Source organism: Petromyzon marinus, chromosome 43, assembly GCF_048934315.1.
Source record: "Petromyzon marinus isolate PM22_M1 ecotype Great Lakes invasive population chromosome 43, UKy_Petmar_22M1.pri1.0, whole genome shotgun sequence".
NCBI classification, from domain to species: Eukaryota; Metazoa; Chordata; class Hyperoartia; order Petromyzontiformes; family Petromyzontidae; genus Petromyzon; species Petromyzon marinus.
The window spans coordinates 8456397-8474668 of record NC_133709.1 but is presented as its reverse complement, the minus strand read 5'-3'; the positions used below and the strand labels follow the sequence as shown (position 1 = coordinate 8474668).

The window sequence follows — 18272 nt, the reverse complement described above, 5'->3', positions numbered from 1 at the left end:
TGCTGGATCAAATCCTTCCCAAGCTGTTGCAATATTTCACAGTCCTGTGATGTAACAATCCACTTGGCGCATGCACACGAGCTAATTTCATCACTTCATCTCCGCAGTAAATGTTCTCGTTTTGCACGTTTCCTCTGTGTGGCCGTCACTCCATTGGTATTATTTGCCATCAGCCATCATCCTGCTAGTGATGTGTTCATCCCAAGTCCTTTTTTTTGTTTGTTTGTCTCAAACCCGTGTGTTGTCTAATCCACGTGCTCCTCTTCTTGTTGCTCAATGTAATTCAAAGCGTGGCCATGAAATCCAAGATCTCCTTTGCAAAGGGGACTCTGTGTTAGTTTAGATAGAAGACTACATTTTGAGGAACACCAGACATGCAACTTCATCGGTAATGTGTACAGAGATTTTGACACCAATGAGAGTGAAATCAAATAGCGCTGTTTAATTCGCAGTGAAATATAACAAATGTTGCCAACTTGATCAAGCCATAACAGTACGCTTTACATATTAAGAGGGGAAAAAAAAACGAAATAAAAGCAGTGCTTCACACTCATACAGTTGAGCAATCGAGTCGGATCCATCTACAGTTATCCGTTGTTGTTCTTAGTGTAGAAAATGAGTAAATATGTTTCTTTGTTAGAAAGTGATGCACCAGCACAAAGCAGCCTTTTTGACAGGAAGTTCTAGAGCAAGGTTAAGCATGAATCGAGAAAATGAAAAGCCTCTCTTCTAGACCCACCTGCTATTTCTGGTGCTGGAGAAAGAGCTTTGTAAAATATTTCTGTGCTTGAGTGTGTATGCATGTGTGGCAAGTGGTGGTGTAGTGATTCAATGTTGCATTATGGTCCCAGCCACCCAGATTTAATTCCTCATCCTGCACATCACCAGTCGCAGTCGTTATGTGAACAAGGTCTGGGTCTCCCCAGCCTGGCCTAAAATGAGCACCAAGGGTGCAGTGATGGGATGCAGCATTTTCAGTACTGGAGGTGGCGCTAGAATTGTGACTACGCATTCAGCACCGAGTGAAATGTGAGCTGTGTGGTTGTGTGCATGTGTTTTATATGACACAAGCATTCATGTATTAATATGACATGCAGTTATATGCACACTTAGCCCTTATAAAGTCTGCATCAACACAGTTTTTAAAACATTGGCAAAAATGGAACGATAGAAAATACTCACTGGGAAATAAAAATGTTATGTTACATTTTCTTCCTGATCAAGAACAATTACGATCATCAGTCACACGTCAGGATCGGTGGACTGAAAAAATCCAGGTGCAATGGGATTTTTTGTTGGGAAATTGGTGGAAATAGCACCAATTTCCAGGGGTGGTGGCCCACTGTGTGTGTTTCGTGCCACGCTAATATAAATTAGCGTTGTAGTCAGCAGCATCGTGCACACACCAAACACTCAGCATTTAATTTTTTTGTTGCACATACATTTTTTAAATCATTGTATTAAGTAGAATTTGATTTTCCAAAGTCGGTCATCCAGTTCGGTACATTTAATGTTGAGGCAAATTTGGAAAACCAAATGTCATGCCATTTTGTGCAGTGAACCTGGTTTTATCTTAGCTGACTTACAATCATTCAGACCCATTATCTCAGCAACGTCGGCTCAGCACTTTGACATTGGGATTATATTCCTCCAGATCAAGATGTCATCTTGGCCAAAGCCGTTGATACCACCACACCTCTCGTCAACGCTTTCTACCCTCTTGCCAGATCCCACAGCTGCTGTGCAGCAGACACACGATCTGACCTTAAAGATGAACGTTTTCCAACCTTTCCAACTAGCTCATTGTTATGGGGGACTTGCGATTACGGTATACCATGCGTAAGTTAAGTTACCTGGATGGCAGTAGTGGGAATCAACAATATAGATTATGCTTGTTAACTTACTGAGTGTCAGGATAGTCGCCCCCCCCCTCCACACAGCCACGTGTGCTTTAGGTCCCATTTTTCATTAATTATAAAGTGACCTAAATTATACAACTTTTCATATGTGTGTGTATATATCAGGCGACATGTCTATCACATGTTAGTCTTATAGTCCATGTTGCAAATTACATTGCACATAACCTCATATTTGAGCTGCCATTAATAGGCTGTTGAATTTAACTTCAGAACATTATCCGATTATAGAAAAGTATGGTTCGGAAAAAGTTCCTCGGAACAACATGGCCACACATCTTCAGCGACGCATCCGACAGAACTTTCATCTCAGTAGGGGGCCTTGGGCTCATAGAGCATCAGCCAATTCCACTGAATTGGAATCTGACACATTCTAAGACAGCACACATTAAACACAATCAACACTAATAGATGCACTTTCGACTACGACTGAGCTCTAGTCGATCACACAAAAGTTTAGAGAACGAGATAAAAACACGGATGGACTCAAACGTATTACTTTATTATTCAGTATGGGCACCCTTAACGTCAATACTATATAGATATTTGATTATTACACAAAGGTAGGACTTTTAAATGAGCTTAACGTTCGAGTAAGTTTGTATAAAATGTGTTCGGTATCTCGTTCTCAAAAAATGACACCGCTTGGCGCTCATTGTAGAGACTGTGCATGTACATACTGTAGATATATCCAAGTAGAGTACATTTTTTTGTACAGCTGTATTTAAAAAAAAACGCAGATATTACAGCATGGAAAACATCTTCCCAAAAAAATGTAGTTCGTAGCTCACTGAGTAACTTAAGTGAAAACGTATGTAAAATAACTGACACCTATCTCAATGATTCAAGCACCAGCCAAATAATGATTGCAGAGAGCATTTTGCTTGTTGCCGATGGGCTAGATGAATAACCTGGACCCACAATGCACCGCTCGTTACAGTGTTGTACGGTCTTGGGTCAAAGACAAGGATACACACATGCATTGATCTCTCTTTGCCCCGCACAGCACGTTTGGCATCACTGTTGACTTTGCCGATCTAGTGCTTCAGGTATTAGATTTTTAAAAAAATGTACAAAATCATTGCGGTGGTTTTTCGTGTCCAATCTATTCAGCAGCATATGACCATCTTGCAAATGAGATGTAAAGGGTGATCTATTTCTCGATCATCGTCAGCCTTAATCCACTTCTTGATGAAGGCCTCTCCTAGTTTTCTGCCACCACCTCGTGATCCTGACGATACCCCACCAAAGTCATAGGGATACATTTATTTGAAAGCCTCGACAAGCCTCCCACCAATCTCTACACACTTAATAAACAATCCACATACACGCAGTCTTTGTTGTGACCCGACAAGAAAAAAAAATCTTAGTGTGGTTATACCAGTCGACACACCGGCGTCATGCAATTGTTCAATCTCGGCCAGTCCAACATACAAACGTCTCAACCAGTCACATACTTCACAAGACCATGGTCATTGGCAATCAGTGGGGGGCATCTATAAACGAATCAACCTGTACTATAAACCAGCAGAGTCAACGTGAATAAATAAAGAAAATGTGCCCATAACAGACTATGTGGGCTCTAAATTGAGATGTTCCCTTCACCCTTGTTAAAGGTCAAGATCACTTGGAACGAAAACAAATACTTTTTTTTTCATCATAGTTTTCTATTGCGATTCAATCAATCAAAAACATTTTGCAGGATATCGCCGATCTCGAAAATCCGCCTCAACTATAGCCTCGGCTTTCCCCGCGTCAAAAGACGCTCACACATACTTGCCCTCGAACTTAAAGTTGAAACCGACCTAAAGGGGTAGACTGCAACTTCATAAAACTCTCTTAACTGAACTGTTTGCTTTGTGGAAAAGCGAATACATTTCAAAATAAATGTTACAAAGTTCATCATATATTGTATATGTTTCTTTTTTATGTTTTTTTTTGCTTTTGGTGTTTCTATACACAAGCAAAACAAAAAGAAGATTATTTGAGGTCTAGTCTACCAGACTCTGAATGACTTGTGATATTAGTCTAACAGACCTTAGTCTCACAGACTGAATGACTGACCTCAGAACAAATTCATGCTGACGACCACGTCAAATTGCACGCACGATTAGTGGTAAACACTATGTTAACAAAACTGCTAACTGCCTTATTCGATAGAATGCACGTGACTCATACAGTACGTAATTATGTTTACAGTGTAATAAAAAAAAACTTTACAGTTAAAGTACACAATGTACTTTACACTGTTACATTAAATGTAATACTCGCCGATAGGTTTTTAATGTACCGCGTCTTGTTCAGCATGATGTTCAAACAATACATGGCACAACTTGCAAACCCATTTGAGAGCTACACATCGCAACCATAAAAACCTAAGCAGTAGTCAAATGTAATGCTGTTTTATAAATAGTTGAGTTCCATAACACCCCCCGACTTAGCACACAACCAGATCCAGCTAAAGATTTAGACACCAAGGTGCACTTATCACAGGCGGGACTGGCCACAGCGGACCGAGTTCTTTGTGGGGAGGAACAATCTCGAAAAACTACTCACTTCTAAATCTTTTGTAGTCATTTTTGTATTACTTTAATATAAATACATGTTCATTTTGATTCATATGTTGTTGTTTTCTGACTTTATGCGAACGAAATGACACAAATTCGTCCGTGTTCTCATTGAAAATAGGTAAACTTCTAAATACCACTGTCCTAGTCACAAAAGCAAAGTTTGTGGGTTTTTAGGCATGAGCAATTACGAAATAACACTTGCTACCCAGGTACAAAACTTGTGTTACATCGTGTTATTAATCTTGGTATGCATGGCCATACATTCTTACAAATATGTCCCATGGGGGAGGCTGATCCTTGCCATAGGAATGTAGATTTTTTTTTCACTACTACCTCAAAGCCATAAATGGACGTGAGCACTACCCCATATTTGAACGGGGAGTTATTCTTGCGTATGGCAATATGTTCAGGAGCCAAATCCCAATGTCGTATTTTACCTCTCAATGTCGTATTTTACCTTGATAAGGTCCATATTGAGTGATTTACCAATTTTGGTATTACTTTTTTGTCAATAACTAGTTCCTGTTAGTCTTTTATTCGTCTTGTATTCTCTCTAATCTGGTTTCACCCATTAGCTTGAAGATGGAGCTTACTTTCAGCTAGGTTTGTTTGGGTCAGTGGCCAATAAAAATGTTTTCACCCAGCACACCACATCCAATATACCACTCGCTATGGCTGTGGATATTGGTCATCTGCCACCTAATCCAGTCTTCTATTATTAACCCAGAAAATATTTGAGAAATTACGCTCTGCTTAAACATACTTTAATTGTAAATAATAGATTGTACGATGCATGATTCAATTAATATATTGTGACCGTTTGAATATATTTTAACCAATGAATTGTTGCATGCTTGCCGTGTAGAATACCGTACCGTCGAAGAGTGTGGTGTAAGTAAAATAATGTACATTGGTGGCATTACGCTATATGTAGCTTCATAGCATATAGGTGCAGCCCACGTCCATATATTTGGGTTGCATTACACACTGCACAATGGCAGAAGGCAGACTTCACACTTGGTTCAATAGATGCTGTTCGCAATAAAATATGTCAAACCCACATCTTGGCATAAAACAAACTCCAAATGTTCACAATGGGATATTACACAGTCATAAAATCCACATCTCTTTCTTTTCAATTCTAAGAAACATTCACGGCACTAATGTGTTTTCGGGTTCAACAGCGTGTTCGCCATGATGTCCGACATTTCGTTTCAGGTGCTGGGAGCTTCTTCAGGAACTGAATGAATGTTCGATGTTTTGCTCCATGTGCTGGGAGCTTATTCGTTTCCCAACATCATGTCGAACAACATGCAGTACAACCCAAAACCACATCAGGGGGCTATACAGCACAACCAGAAAAATGTAAGTAGCAGTAAAGTTTATACAAATATGTTGATGTTGCCACCAAACGTAATGTTTTGGCACAGTTTTCACGAGGTGAAGAAAATTAACACTTAACGTGAAGGAAAATATATATTTTATTTTGCAGCCCCAGTTAGAGATCTCAATGTAATCTCAGACTGAAAATAAGTCACAAAAAGCACGCCAACTTGCAAATTGAAGCTGCGTCAGCACTCACTCCCCCCTTAAAGTAATATACCAAGCACGTGAAACCTTTGAGCTTCAGCAACTAAAGCATATCTGATCTGAAAAATAAATGAATAGCAATTAAATCTGTCCCGATTACTTATTTGCTACCCCTAGAAGGAAATGGACTTGATGTTCATAAAGTATTTACAGAAATCCTTTTCTTTTTTTCTATATATATTTTTTATTGCTCGTGAAACATTAACAATTAAAAACCCCCCTGCTTTATAAATTAAAAGACCAACGCAACACACATTTCAAACTTGCGTTGCCTTTCACACGCAATTGTATGTACATATATTTACATACTTTTAAATGAAATAAATGTGCGAAATGTTTTGTTTACAGTTATAACTTGGTGTATTTTTGTTTTGCTGATAATTGATAGAATATTCGTGGTTGTTTTTGTCCTCCCCCCCCCCCGCCCCATCTTTTTGGCTTAATCAACTTTCATCTTGAGTTGTGGCATGCCGATCGTGCTATGCGAATGGAGGCACGGGGATAAGAAACGTCCATTGTGGTGATTCTCATATGTGGCAGAGCCTCAGATCCTTGCGTTCGGGAACTGCCCCAGGAGAATCGCCATCTCACTGTGTATCTTGTCAAGCACTTTGAAACTGGCTTCTCTGGGAGAGGGGTTTGTTGCTCTACAGGCTGGCGGGCCTAGCGTAACCTTATTAATGGTTACAGTAAATAAAAGAGAGTGTTCTTTCAGTCAGCTCAACTCTACCGCGCAAAAGAAGCAACACAACGTAAAAGTTAGACTTCTCTGGCGCATAATTTTTCACGTAGTTCGTAAACATCAAGTAAATTGCATGCAACATATTGGCACCGTTCAATTTCAGTGTACTTAAGTGTTCACCCCATCCCCAGCCCTCACGTTCACAATCTCTGGCCAGATCACATAATGCAAATCTGGCCCTTATGGAAATAACTTGGAAAGGCTTACTACTGAGATTTCCCATGCATTCAGCCAAAACCAATCAATAAATAAAGCATGCTGTCCACCTCGCCCATGGTGAAACCCTCATCTAGGCCTTGGAATTAAATAAATTGATTCATTGAAAGGTTTGTTAAGGCATTTGCTCACCGAAAATGCCTTTTACCGGTCACTTATGCACCATGAAATGTCTCACCCTCAGGCCTAAATCGATAGGAATTAAACAAAAAATACCCAACTTCACATTACGAAGGCCTCGCTGACCTGGGCTTGCACAGCAGCAGTGCTGCAGCCTAAACATTGCTGAAGACACCGTTTAGACTGTCGAGAGAGAACACAGCTTTTCTGGTGAGAAAGGCAGGGAAGAAATATCGCCCTTGACTCCCTTCAGCACTGTCACTGCAGCTCACAGGAAAACTAAAATATCTGTACAAGTGAAGATAATATTTTTTTATCACATTTTCATTGCCGTTTTTCTGCCGTAGGATTCAGCACGGCCACACTTTCAGCATTTTAGCAAGGCTGGTGAAAACTACAGGGTGCTTGGCACATTTCAAGCCCTGTGGTATTGTGGAGATTATTTCTCTCTCCAGATTGCTTCAATGTATTTATCCTCAGTGTGTTTAATAATATAATATATGTGTGCATTGTACTGGCGTGCACATTCATATTTTATTTTCCAAGTTGGTAGAGATGTTCGTCAACTGGAGAAGGTGATTATGGGAAACTCAGAGGCTGCATCTGCTCTCCGACTCATCAAACTGAAGATACAAAGTCTAAAAAAGTCCATTTTAAAAACTACTAAAAGCCAAAAAGGCAACGATGCCCATATTTTATGCGTTTGTGTAAATGTAATTTTTACTCCGTGTCCCTAAATCATTACCTCTCTTAAGCTGCCTCTGAGCCGGCACCACCCTTCAAAGCACTATGAGCATCATGGAGCTGCATGCACATCCGTGAGCAGCAAGCAAGCAGCTAGGTTCGGCTTGTACTGCTCATCACATAAAGGCTATGAAACAACTTACTGAGCCACCCGTCAAGTGTCTCACTGTTCAGCACCGTGGAAAAGATCGCTCGAACTCAACCTCCTGAAGCAACAAATGAAGGTGAGGAAATCTCTCGAGCAAGTCTTCTTTCTTTAAAGCTACTCCGATGTCAGAGAAGAGGAGACACTCGTTAATCATGGCAACCCACCGCCCCGCCACCGTACAACTTGGCCCAAAAAATAAAAGATGCAAGCCGCATTACTGTGCTCAAGAGTGGTCACATGGTCGGTTAGATGATGGGCTGTGGAATGTTCCCTGCTTATCGTTAAAAACAGTGAAGTAAACACACACGCACGCACGCACACACCCTCCTGCCCGGCTTCAAGGCCCGTTCAGGTTAAGCCCTTGTATTTCTTTTTACGCAAAGTTATCCCTGCTCAGCCTAAAGATTTGCCGAGCATAAAGAACTCTTTAAGGATCTCATATTTTCTCTAGAAGGGGAGGGCCCACAGGCCTCTTTGTTAACGACTCGGTGTCCCCTTGTTATATCTTTGGACCCCGCGACTGGCCCACACTAAAGTTCATCCTGAGAACGTGTCATTCACCCCAAATCAAACAGGCTCCAGCATTGAAGGAGGGAGCATTGTTATGACTCCCCACAAACGCCCATCATGACCCACACATCTTTTTACAAACGCAGCTCACGTCTGCGCGCCTACTCCACGTCCCGCGGCCCAAAAAATATCGCTCTCCCATCACCCGCCGTCGCCGGCCTACTACGGCTCCGACAAGGAGGAGCCGGCGGTCGAGGAGGCCCTGGTGGAGTTGAGGAGGGACTTGTAGAGCACCGAGTTGATAAAGCGCGGGTAGGAGTCGCGGTGCATGAGCGTGTAGATTTGCAGCTGCGCGTCGTCGAAGGCGTGGGGTGTGGGCTCCAGCATGTTTCTGTTGATGACCTCTCGCACCCGCGAGTCCAGGCTCACCTGCGCGGCACGGCCCCAATGCCATACGTGTCTCACGGACGTCCGCCACGGATGTTGTAACGGTGAAGGATGCTTACGGGTCAATTCGGCGAAAACTCAGCCTTTGTTACAAGGATGGAATGGCGTGGACGTGTTAAGCATGGGGGATGCTAATGGATTTCATGGTGGCTCTTGTAAGGTAAATGGAACAACAGATGATCTTGGTTCTTTCGGTAAAGTCACGTAGAAGGGAAACAATAAAATAATGAAAATATAAAACAATAACATTCTCACGACGTATCGACTGCAACACAAGCAATCATCATCAGGTGTGAAAACCACAGCAAGGAAACAATTTTCCACAGCTGCAAGAAAAACATTTCTTGCTGTGGTTTTCACACAGATAATGATTGCTTGTGTTGCAGTCGAAACGTCGTGAGAATTTTATTGTTTTATATTTTTATTATTTCATTGTTTCCCTTCTACGTGACTTTACCGAAATAACCAAAAATATGAATCCCTGCAGTCACGAAAGCTTTAAATCGGAACAACAGATGTTTTACGCGAAGACGTCAATGGGTTAGTGCGTTTGATAGTGGCATTTGTTAGGTAAATAGAATGGTTGCAATATTAAATATGGAGTTGTTAATGGGTTTATAATTGTAATGATGATTTCTATTTAGCACAAGACACAAGAAGAAGTTGAAATTGGAGATGGTTGGAATGAAAATGGCTTCCATTAGGCACACAATATAATGTAGATGTTTTCCCGAAAAAAAGTTGAGATGTTGAAGCATTGACATTAAAGATGATGGCCTCCATCAATCAAGCAGTGTAGATATGTTCAACACAGACGAAGAATAAAAGTTGTTAGTTTGCTGATGATGCTTGGAACAAGAGTATGGTCATGAATTTATGATCGTTATTTCCACTTTCTTTGGACAAACTATGTACGGTAGATGTGTTCATTACAAGGTATGGAATGTGGAGGTGTTGAATAATTGATTATGCAGGCATCCAGTAGGCATGTCGTGGAGATTGCTTTAACGATTTAAAAAAAACAGTGGAGACGCTCTAGGATGGGGATGTTTATTCAGCAAAATATGGAGAAGTATCATTTTAACAGATTTTAGAACGATTGCTGGTCAAGATTTTGACCTCCATTAGACCTGATGTTGCCGTTTATTAGACACACAAAGGAGACGTTTCGCCGAAATATGTTGGAACATGAAGTTGTTGATGAGGTTACCGACTTTAATTCGCCAGAAGATGAAGCTGTATTAATCGCAAGCAGACAGGGCAGTGATGAGTGTTCAAGGAATCATGAGCATAATTGCAGCCGCTGTCAAACAAAAGTACGGAGTGTGTTCCCTGGGTGAATGCCGTTGGACTAGGGACTAATATACTGTTGAACTATTTGATCAATCATCGTTCGCCATGATCAGTCCACTGCTTGATGAAGCCGTCACCGTATCTCACAATCCTGCAATGTATTAATCCACCTAACCCTACACATAAGCTGGTTGCATCACTCCCTTTCCTCGCTGGATGTCATCTCCAAGGCTCTCTGTTCCTTGACTGCCATTTACTATTTTGTAACCATAATCTCTTCCTGCGATTTGTCCTGTCCAAACCACTTTCTTTTCTTAAAAGTTTTAATGCTCCCATTTACATCTTGCTGTCTCAGTGTAATTCCAAATGTGCATCTCCCCGAGCTTTCTTGCACAGATTTCTTCAGCGGGTGCATGGGAATGGAATGGATAGATGGACACAGATGGATGCAGAAGGCATGGACTCTGACCTCCTTGGGGGACAGGATGGAGATGTAGTCTTCGTAGATGTTCCTGGCGCGTTCCTCGATGGCAGCGGGATCGCTTTCGTGTGTCAGCTCCTCGCACGACAGCCAGAAGAGGAGGTTCTCCTCGCTGAATTCGGAGCGCAGGAACTCGCGGAAGACTCGCCGTCCAGCCGCCGAGCGCATGAGCCGGTCGAACGAGCGGCCCCAGGCACGCACCTCCTCGGGAGATGGAGCACTGTTGTCAAATCAAATCATCAGTATTTTTGGTATCTGTGCCATTCTTATAGCGCCAAGGCTGTCACTAAGTATTGTCCCGCGGTAGTTAACGCTTATACGTTGTTTTACCCAATTAAGTAACTTGCTAATTTGGGCCGTGATGCTGGCACACATAGCCTATTATTTTTTTGAATAAGTTCATGGGGTCTACAGGTGGTCGTTGGAACTGCGTCAGGTTTACTTTCCTAAAGAAAAAGGTACCGTAACTCGAAACGGCGTAAGTCGAGACAGATTTTCCCAGAGAAACAATTATACAATCAGGAGTTACGTTCCTGACCAAGAGTCTGATATGCAACTTTTACTGATACGAATACAAATAGCATATTTAATCAATGATATATAAAGTACAATAATAGTGTTTATGACGGTTTTTACCTTGATTTCCATATAATTTCTGGATTATTTGGATTGAATACAGAAATCGCCTTTCTGCTACTTATTTTTTCAACACCATCACCAGAGCACGAAGCGTTCCTTTTATCAGCCGTTTTTAAGGATGAAATCAATAGAAATGCTAAATACTCATGAAGAATTCACAGAGAGTTTTTAGCACTGGAGCGTGTCGAGGAGCCGACGGGCTGGGCGACAAACTGTGTGTAGAAGCGGTGCCTGAGTAAGCATCGTGCGTAAATGTGAGTCCGACCACCGTTGGTAATAAACGCTGGTGTGGCAATTGGCGACCCGCCATAAGTGCAGATTGACATAAGTCAAACCGACTTAAGTCGATGATCGCCTGTACTGTGAAGTAGATGGTGCGCATTTTTGGTTAATACACCCACAGTGTTAGCCAGGGCAGCCACTTGGCTTGAACGTCAAACCTGTGAAACAAATGGTAAATGTGCTACTATTTGTGTCATCGCCTTGTCGAGTGAAAATAAGTATGGAAAAATATGCATATTCACAGGTTATGTAATGCTTTCCAAAATGCAAATATCCTCGAAAGTATTTAATTAGCACTACAGAAGCCAACCAGTGTCTGTTAGGGCAAAATGTGTTTCCCTATTTGCCAATAGTCCTTATTGCTGTGGTTCGTGACTCCAAATTTTGGAAAACTCTTTGAACATTGACCAGTTTTCGGTAGGGAAGTGAGAAATGTGTTCATATGGGATCATCTTTGCCAATTATTTTGTACCCCCTGCCCCATGTAGTATAACTGTACCAGGAGTGGATAGGATTGGTGTTAGGTTTAGAGTTAGGCTTGACCGTAAAATATAGCCTGATCTATCCATATACCCCGCAGCTCATGGTCAAACGAACCCAACAGCAACTGGGCCCTGATTGTCTGCATACGTGTGTTCTGTAGCGAGTACAGCCCCGTGGCTCCCACCTCTCGCCAGGGCTGGGGATGCTCTCCAGTTTTGTGTCCCGCGATGTACGCCGCCCCACATCCTCTTCCTCTCGGTTCCGGATGGCAAGGCTGCATGGTGCACGCATACACACACACACACGTGTAGATGTGGGGCCGTACGGTGAGGACATGCACGAGTGCGTATATTTGATGGTGAAATGGGTGTTAATGGTGAAGCAGTGATGGCCATGGTGGTGGTGGTTGTGGCAAAGCAGTTGATAGCGGTGAAGTGCATGATGATGGTAAGGTGGATGATGATGGTAAAGCAGATGTAATGGTGAAGTTGATAGCGAGGAAGGGGAACGGTACATGGAACTAATGAATGCTCCAGAAAATGATTGAAAGTCATTCAACAGAATGCAGGACGTAACTGAGTTAAAACAATAGGAACGGAATGTTAGAAACTTCATCTCTTTTTTGTTTGATAATCCATTCCAATTTAATTAATCAAATGTGTGTTCTTCGAAATGGTTTTTTTTATTCATCCACTCCACTCTGCGCAAGGTGTGAGTTTATTTGTATCAGGCAGTTTGTTTATCATGCACAGTATAATATATCATGTATGTACATATTCTGGACACCTGCTAGTAGTCAGTGATGTTCACTGATAGATTGTTAAGGAGCATTCCAATCATTCAAGCGGGATTTAAAAGAACACTCCAGATAAGATCATGAAGATATCATAATGGAACATAAGCACTGTTTGGAACGAGCAGCACAGACCGGAACGTTTTTTGTCAATCGTTCCCCATCTCTGGTTGGTAGCGATGATGGTGGCGATGCGAATAGACACGAATTCCAGGACCACGGCATGGACTATGGAAGATGAAGTGGATGATGGCGATGGCAGTGATGGTACCATGAGCAGCTGCAGCAGCAGCACCAGCAGAAGCAGCAGGTGTTTGCGGCTCCTTGTTGGGGGGCTCCTCGATGGACGGTCCTGCTGCCACGGGCGGTTGCGCGTGTGTCCGGTGACCCCTCTCTGGTGCCGGTGGTAGTTGTGGCGGTGGTGGTGGTGGTGGCGGCGGTTGCGGTGGTGGTGGTGGTGGTGGATGTGGCGGCAGTGAGCCCTCCAACGGAGGATTGCCTCTTGCGCATGTCCAGCCCTCTCGCGTCTCTTCTGCTGGTTCAAGATAACAGCAGCATCATCATAGTTAGCATTGTCACGTGACACGCTAAGGCGTAAGACCTTTAGGTTACATGGCCACATTGGAAAACTCAAAGAGGAGAGCGTTTTACACGTCACCATGCGGTGGTTTAGTAGTGCGTGCTTGAGACCGGATATACACTACATAGAGAGACGGTTTTCGTTACCGAAGGATAGTGCTTGTTGCTCCCGAAGTTGTTTGATAAAGACTTAAATTGTTTAATAAAGCCTACTTTTCATGATACATTCTGAGTGTAATCGCCTTAAACTATTTCATTACAATTAATGTGCCGAGGAAGAGAGAAAAATAGACAAACACGCTGAAAATCAGAACCTCATTGGAGAAGGTACAACCAATATACAGACAGCTCTTTATCAATGCACTTTTGGATAAGGGCCTCCCCACGCAGGTCGTGAGTGTTATTTGATCAGTCTTCGTGCTAGTGAGTGCAGCCGGGTGAGGGTGGGGAGAATAGTGCAGTCGTGTTCAATAAATGGTGTTGCTCTGCAGACCGCAACAGCAATGACAGCGCAGCAGCCTATAACACCTGTGCTGTGCATGGTGGTCGCTGCATCAACGAATTATCCAGTGAAACGTGCCTCGTTTCCGAGGTCTAATGAGATCAAGTGCACTCTAGTTGATTTCGTCAGAGGCAAACTAGATTACTGTAGCACAAACTGATTGACTAAGTCGTTGATGTAAAGGCATTGCAACCGGTCATTTCGCAAAAGAGTAACCAAGTACCATGGAACCCCCTTCAGGGAGACAGCTTAAATTGTGAACGACGAGTAAACGTGGAACGTTGGACCAACTTTGCGTCAACATTCGTCCAACGGTTCGAACCATATGCCAATGTTTGCTCAACGTTGCAACGTTTACTGGGCTTCATGGTTTAACAGTTGTCTTCAACTGATTTATATTATATCTTGGACGGAGGGCTATGTGCCTACTTGTAGTTCCACCACGGCACAACTCTGTTGGAACTTTCAGCACCCATATTCTTTGGTTCTTTCGGTGAAGTCACGTAGATAGAAAGAATAACACATCACAACACAGGCGATCGTCTTCATCCTGAAGACGATCGCTTGTGTTGTGATCGAAACGTCGTAGTGTTTATTTTATTTATTTATTTTTTATCTACGCAACTTTACCGAAAGAACTAAAGCATATGAATTCCTGCAGTCACGAAAGTTTTAAGTAAAAATTTCAGCACCCAGTGTGTGAACAGCTCCCAACACACCCCCCACACAATACGCGCGTCAGAAGCCTTTCATCATAGAGGTCCTGTGTTTAGAGAGTGTGCAGCCGGAATGGGCTGTGGTTCATTTGGCAAAGAAGCAGGGTTATCTCAAGTCGTGGAAACATGAGCTCAATTCCCTCTAGGGTCAACCTAGTTCCCTCATTATCATCACTAGCAGCAGCAGCATAATCGTTCTTCTGTGGCAGAATTTTTTTTATCACCGTTGGAGAAGGGTGCACATATTAATACAAGAATGTCATCGGTGGTTGTTTCCGTTTGTATCGAACTATCCTGGCCACAGGAACTTGGTATTTTGGTCTGTACCTACAAGCTCAACCACAGAGCACTAGCCAACACTCATCTGCGCGTGAACACGCATTGGGAGATGGATGTATGAGATTCGATATTTTCGCACAATGTGTCAGTTTATGCTCTACTGCAGTGCAATGTCCACCGTGTTGAATGCATAAGGGCACAGTGAGGTTAGCCTTTCATGCATTCAATGTATAACATATATACATCAAAATGTTAACATAGTACATGCACAGTTACGTTTATATTTTTTTATTGTATAAGAAATAATGTTACATGTGAAGTCCATTATATGTGCACACAAATGAATACCTTAATATATTAGGTCAGTTCACATTTAACACCAGCATATAGTGTGTAGGATAGGCAAAGCCTGTGATAGGCCTTGCTATACAGTGCACAAGGCACTTCTATTCCTGTAATAAAGCACAATAAAAGGCAATATTAAACTGTTTCATTAAATTGATGCACCAATGAAAACAGTAATTTCCAATATTACATACTGAACTGTAATAATATACCGTGTTATACCGTTGTATTTTGTAATAAGCACTGCTGACACTTATAATTACTGTATTGATTAACGTGAGAGATATAAAATACAAAACATGTTTTTAATTTAAATTGTGAATAGAGTTGAATTTATACGTATTAGAAATGGTAATATAAAGAACTACGAATTTAAATTGTTATAATGAATCTAAGGGAATATTATTGATAGGATACTCTTGCATTAATGACACTTGATGTTAATTAAGATGCATTCACGCTCGCATTAAATTTTTCCGTTAGATATACGACACAGAAGTATACATTCTAGTTAAGGTGCTAGCTAGTAATTTTGGTCATGATTACGATGTTACACTATTCTTCTTTGTGCTGATGATGACGATGAAGCTGGTAATTATGTTAGTGATGATGGCAGGGTCACTGCAATTGACTAATAATGCTGCTAGTAAAGCACCCTAGTTTAATACTAATGATGGAGATGTACGATGTTAAAGCAAGCCGCTGATGGGAATTATGGTAGTGATGGAGACGGTAGATGTGAATTCAACCGACTATCGTACGTTATGCTGAGTTGCATTCATGCCATTGACGGGTGCTGCGTGTGTAATGCTAGCACTGTATTAATAATGCTAGTTTGAACGCTAACGATGGATGCCCTGTGTGGGACACTGCCACTATATCGTCGTGATGCTCACGCTGAATTCAATGCGAATCGTGTGCATGTGTTAATGACGGGTGCTGTGTTTTTTTGCGATGCCATTAATGTGTTCGCGCTGATGGTGAATTCTGTGCGTGGACATGCGAGTGCTGCATCAATTGCGAGCGTTTGTATTAGCGCTAATGCTATCGATGGACGCTCTTATTCTAAGGGGGGGTGGGGGTGGTAGGGGTGCTTGCTTCATGTCAGTCGTGGACGCTGTGCGATGACTGTTTCAAAGCCGGCATTGTCTTAACGCTAACGTTGTGTGAATTGCCGGTATTCCATCATGCGAGTGGTGCAGCATGAAGGCGAGCGTCGCTGCTGGCGTTATATAAATGCTCGCGTTCGATTCATGCCGGCGGCATCTCCGCCGCCGCCGCCGCTGTGCTAAGGCGAGTGAGTAGCGATGGACTTCGTGCGCGATTCCAACCCCCGGCCTCGTTCCCGTCTCGCTCACCTCTATGCGCTACTGCTGCTGTTGCTGCTGCTGCTCGTCTCTGCTTCACCTCGGCGCATCCCTCCTCCTCCACATGCAGCAGCAGCAGCGACGAAGACGACGACGACGACCAGCGGGCAGCTACCGATTCTCCTCTCCAGCGGCACCGCGGAGAATGATGCACTCTGACCGCGCGCGCGTGTGAATCTGTGATGTGTGTGTGTGTGAATCTGTGATGTGTATGCGCGTGTGTGTGTGTGAATCTGTGATGTGTATGTGTGTGTGTGAATCTGCGTGACTGTGTGTGTGTAGTGTGTGTGTGTGCGCTTGCTCTGGCCGCTATGTCTATCCCGTCAGTGTGAATGTGTGCGCGCGTATGAGTGTCAATCTGTGTGAGAGTGACTGTGTGTGTGTGTGCTGTCAGCTATATCGATGCAGTGTGTGTGTGTGAATCTGTGTGGCAGTCACTGTGTGCTGTTAGTTATGATGGTATCGTGTGAGTGAGGGTGTGATTCTGCGTGTGCTGTGTGAGTTACGTCTATTCCGTGTGTGTGTGTGCTGTCAGCTGTATTTATCCAATGTGTGTGTGTGAATATATATCAAGACTGTGTGCTGTGAGCTACATCTGTCCAGTTATGTTGAGAATCTGTGTGACAATGACGGTGTGTTGTGAGTTGTGTTTATCCGTGTGATATGTCTATTCCGCGTGTGTGATGCTGTGTGTGTGCTGAGCCATATCTATCCATTGTGTGTGTGTGAATCTGTGTGACAATGACGGTGTGCTGTGAGCTGTGTGTGTGTGATTCTGTGTGTGTGCTGTCAGCTATATACATTTCGTGTGTGAGAGAGAATGGAAATGTGTGTGTGTGTGATTCTGTGTGTGTGCTGTGTCAGCTATGTCCATCCCGTGTGTGAGTGAATCTGTGTGCGAGATTTTGTGGGTGCAGCTAGTAATATCTATCCCGCGTGTGTACGCTTTGTGTGATTCTATGTGGTTGTTTGGGTGGTTCTGTATGTGTGCGATGTAACCTATGCATTTACCGTGCATTTATGTGTGATTATGTGCGTATTATATATTGTTAGGTGCTCGCTAACAGCACTTGCCCCTACAGTCTGTTAAGGCTATACGGGGGGGGGGGGGTCTTTGTTATATATTTCCCGCACCTTTGAATAGCACGGTTGGCTACGTACGGTGCAAAAGAAGTTCAACATACGATGTATATTCCGTGTGTATCTGTAAGTGTGCTTATGACCGGCTCCGGTTTGACAGCAGTGGTCTCACTCCGAATCAGTCGGGCGGCATTATCTTTTCATTGGCTGCGTAACGCTGTGTGGAAGCTATCTGGTCTGTCGCTCCACACGAAGCTTCGGGTCTTCTCGGTCATAGTCATGCCCTCCCTTCTCTATGCTCGCGAAACGTGGACTTCTCTAATGGAACATCTGCGCTGGGTAGACACATTCAGGCTGGTATGCCTACTATCCATCATGGGTTTTACCAGGCTGGATTGTGTGAGGAGCTCACAAATCCTTGGAAGATCTG

The 18272-nt window shown here is 42.9% G+C and overlaps 1 protein-coding gene across 3 annotated transcripts; it reads right to left on the bottom strand.

The window, feature by feature from the left end:
* Positions 1-422: 422 nt before the first annotated feature.
* On the bottom strand, positions 423-17703 carry LOC116951622 (regulator of G-protein signaling 20-like). 3 transcript variants are annotated; one of them, XM_032970397.2, is made up of 5 exons: positions 16754-17703; positions 13246-13509; positions 12366-12455; positions 10766-10997; positions 423-8985 (listed from the first exon to the last, which is right to left on the bottom strand). In XM_032970397.2, exons 2-5 carry the CDS (start codon positions 13482-13484, stop codon positions 8779-8781), a joined length of 768 nt encoding a protein of 255 aa, XP_032826288.2. In that variant the 5' UTR covers positions 13485-13509; positions 16754-17703; the 3' UTR covers positions 423-8778. The 3 variants fall into 3 exon arrangements, with proteins under 3 accessions (XP_032826288.2, XP_032826290.2, XP_032826287.2); XM_032970399.2 differs by having other exon boundaries at positions 13270-13506; XM_032970396.2 differs by having other exon boundaries at positions 13246-13506; positions 16754-17701.
* Between the last annotated feature and the right edge of the window lie 569 nt (positions 17704-18272).

Coding starts and splice junctions, on each gene's coding strand:
- LOC116951622 (XM_032970397.2), bottom strand. CDS start 13,484: ATGCGCAAGAGGCAATCCTCCGTTGGAGGGCTCACTGCCGCCACATCC. Junction 12,456..13,245: donor TGCTGCTGCAGCTGCTCATG/GTACCATCACTG, acceptor TGCACCATGCAG/CCTTGCCATCCGGAACCGAG. Junction 8,986..10,765: donor CCATCCTGTCCCCCAAGGAG/GTCAGAGTCCAT, acceptor CGTGCCGCGCAG/GTGAGCCTGGACTCGCGGGT.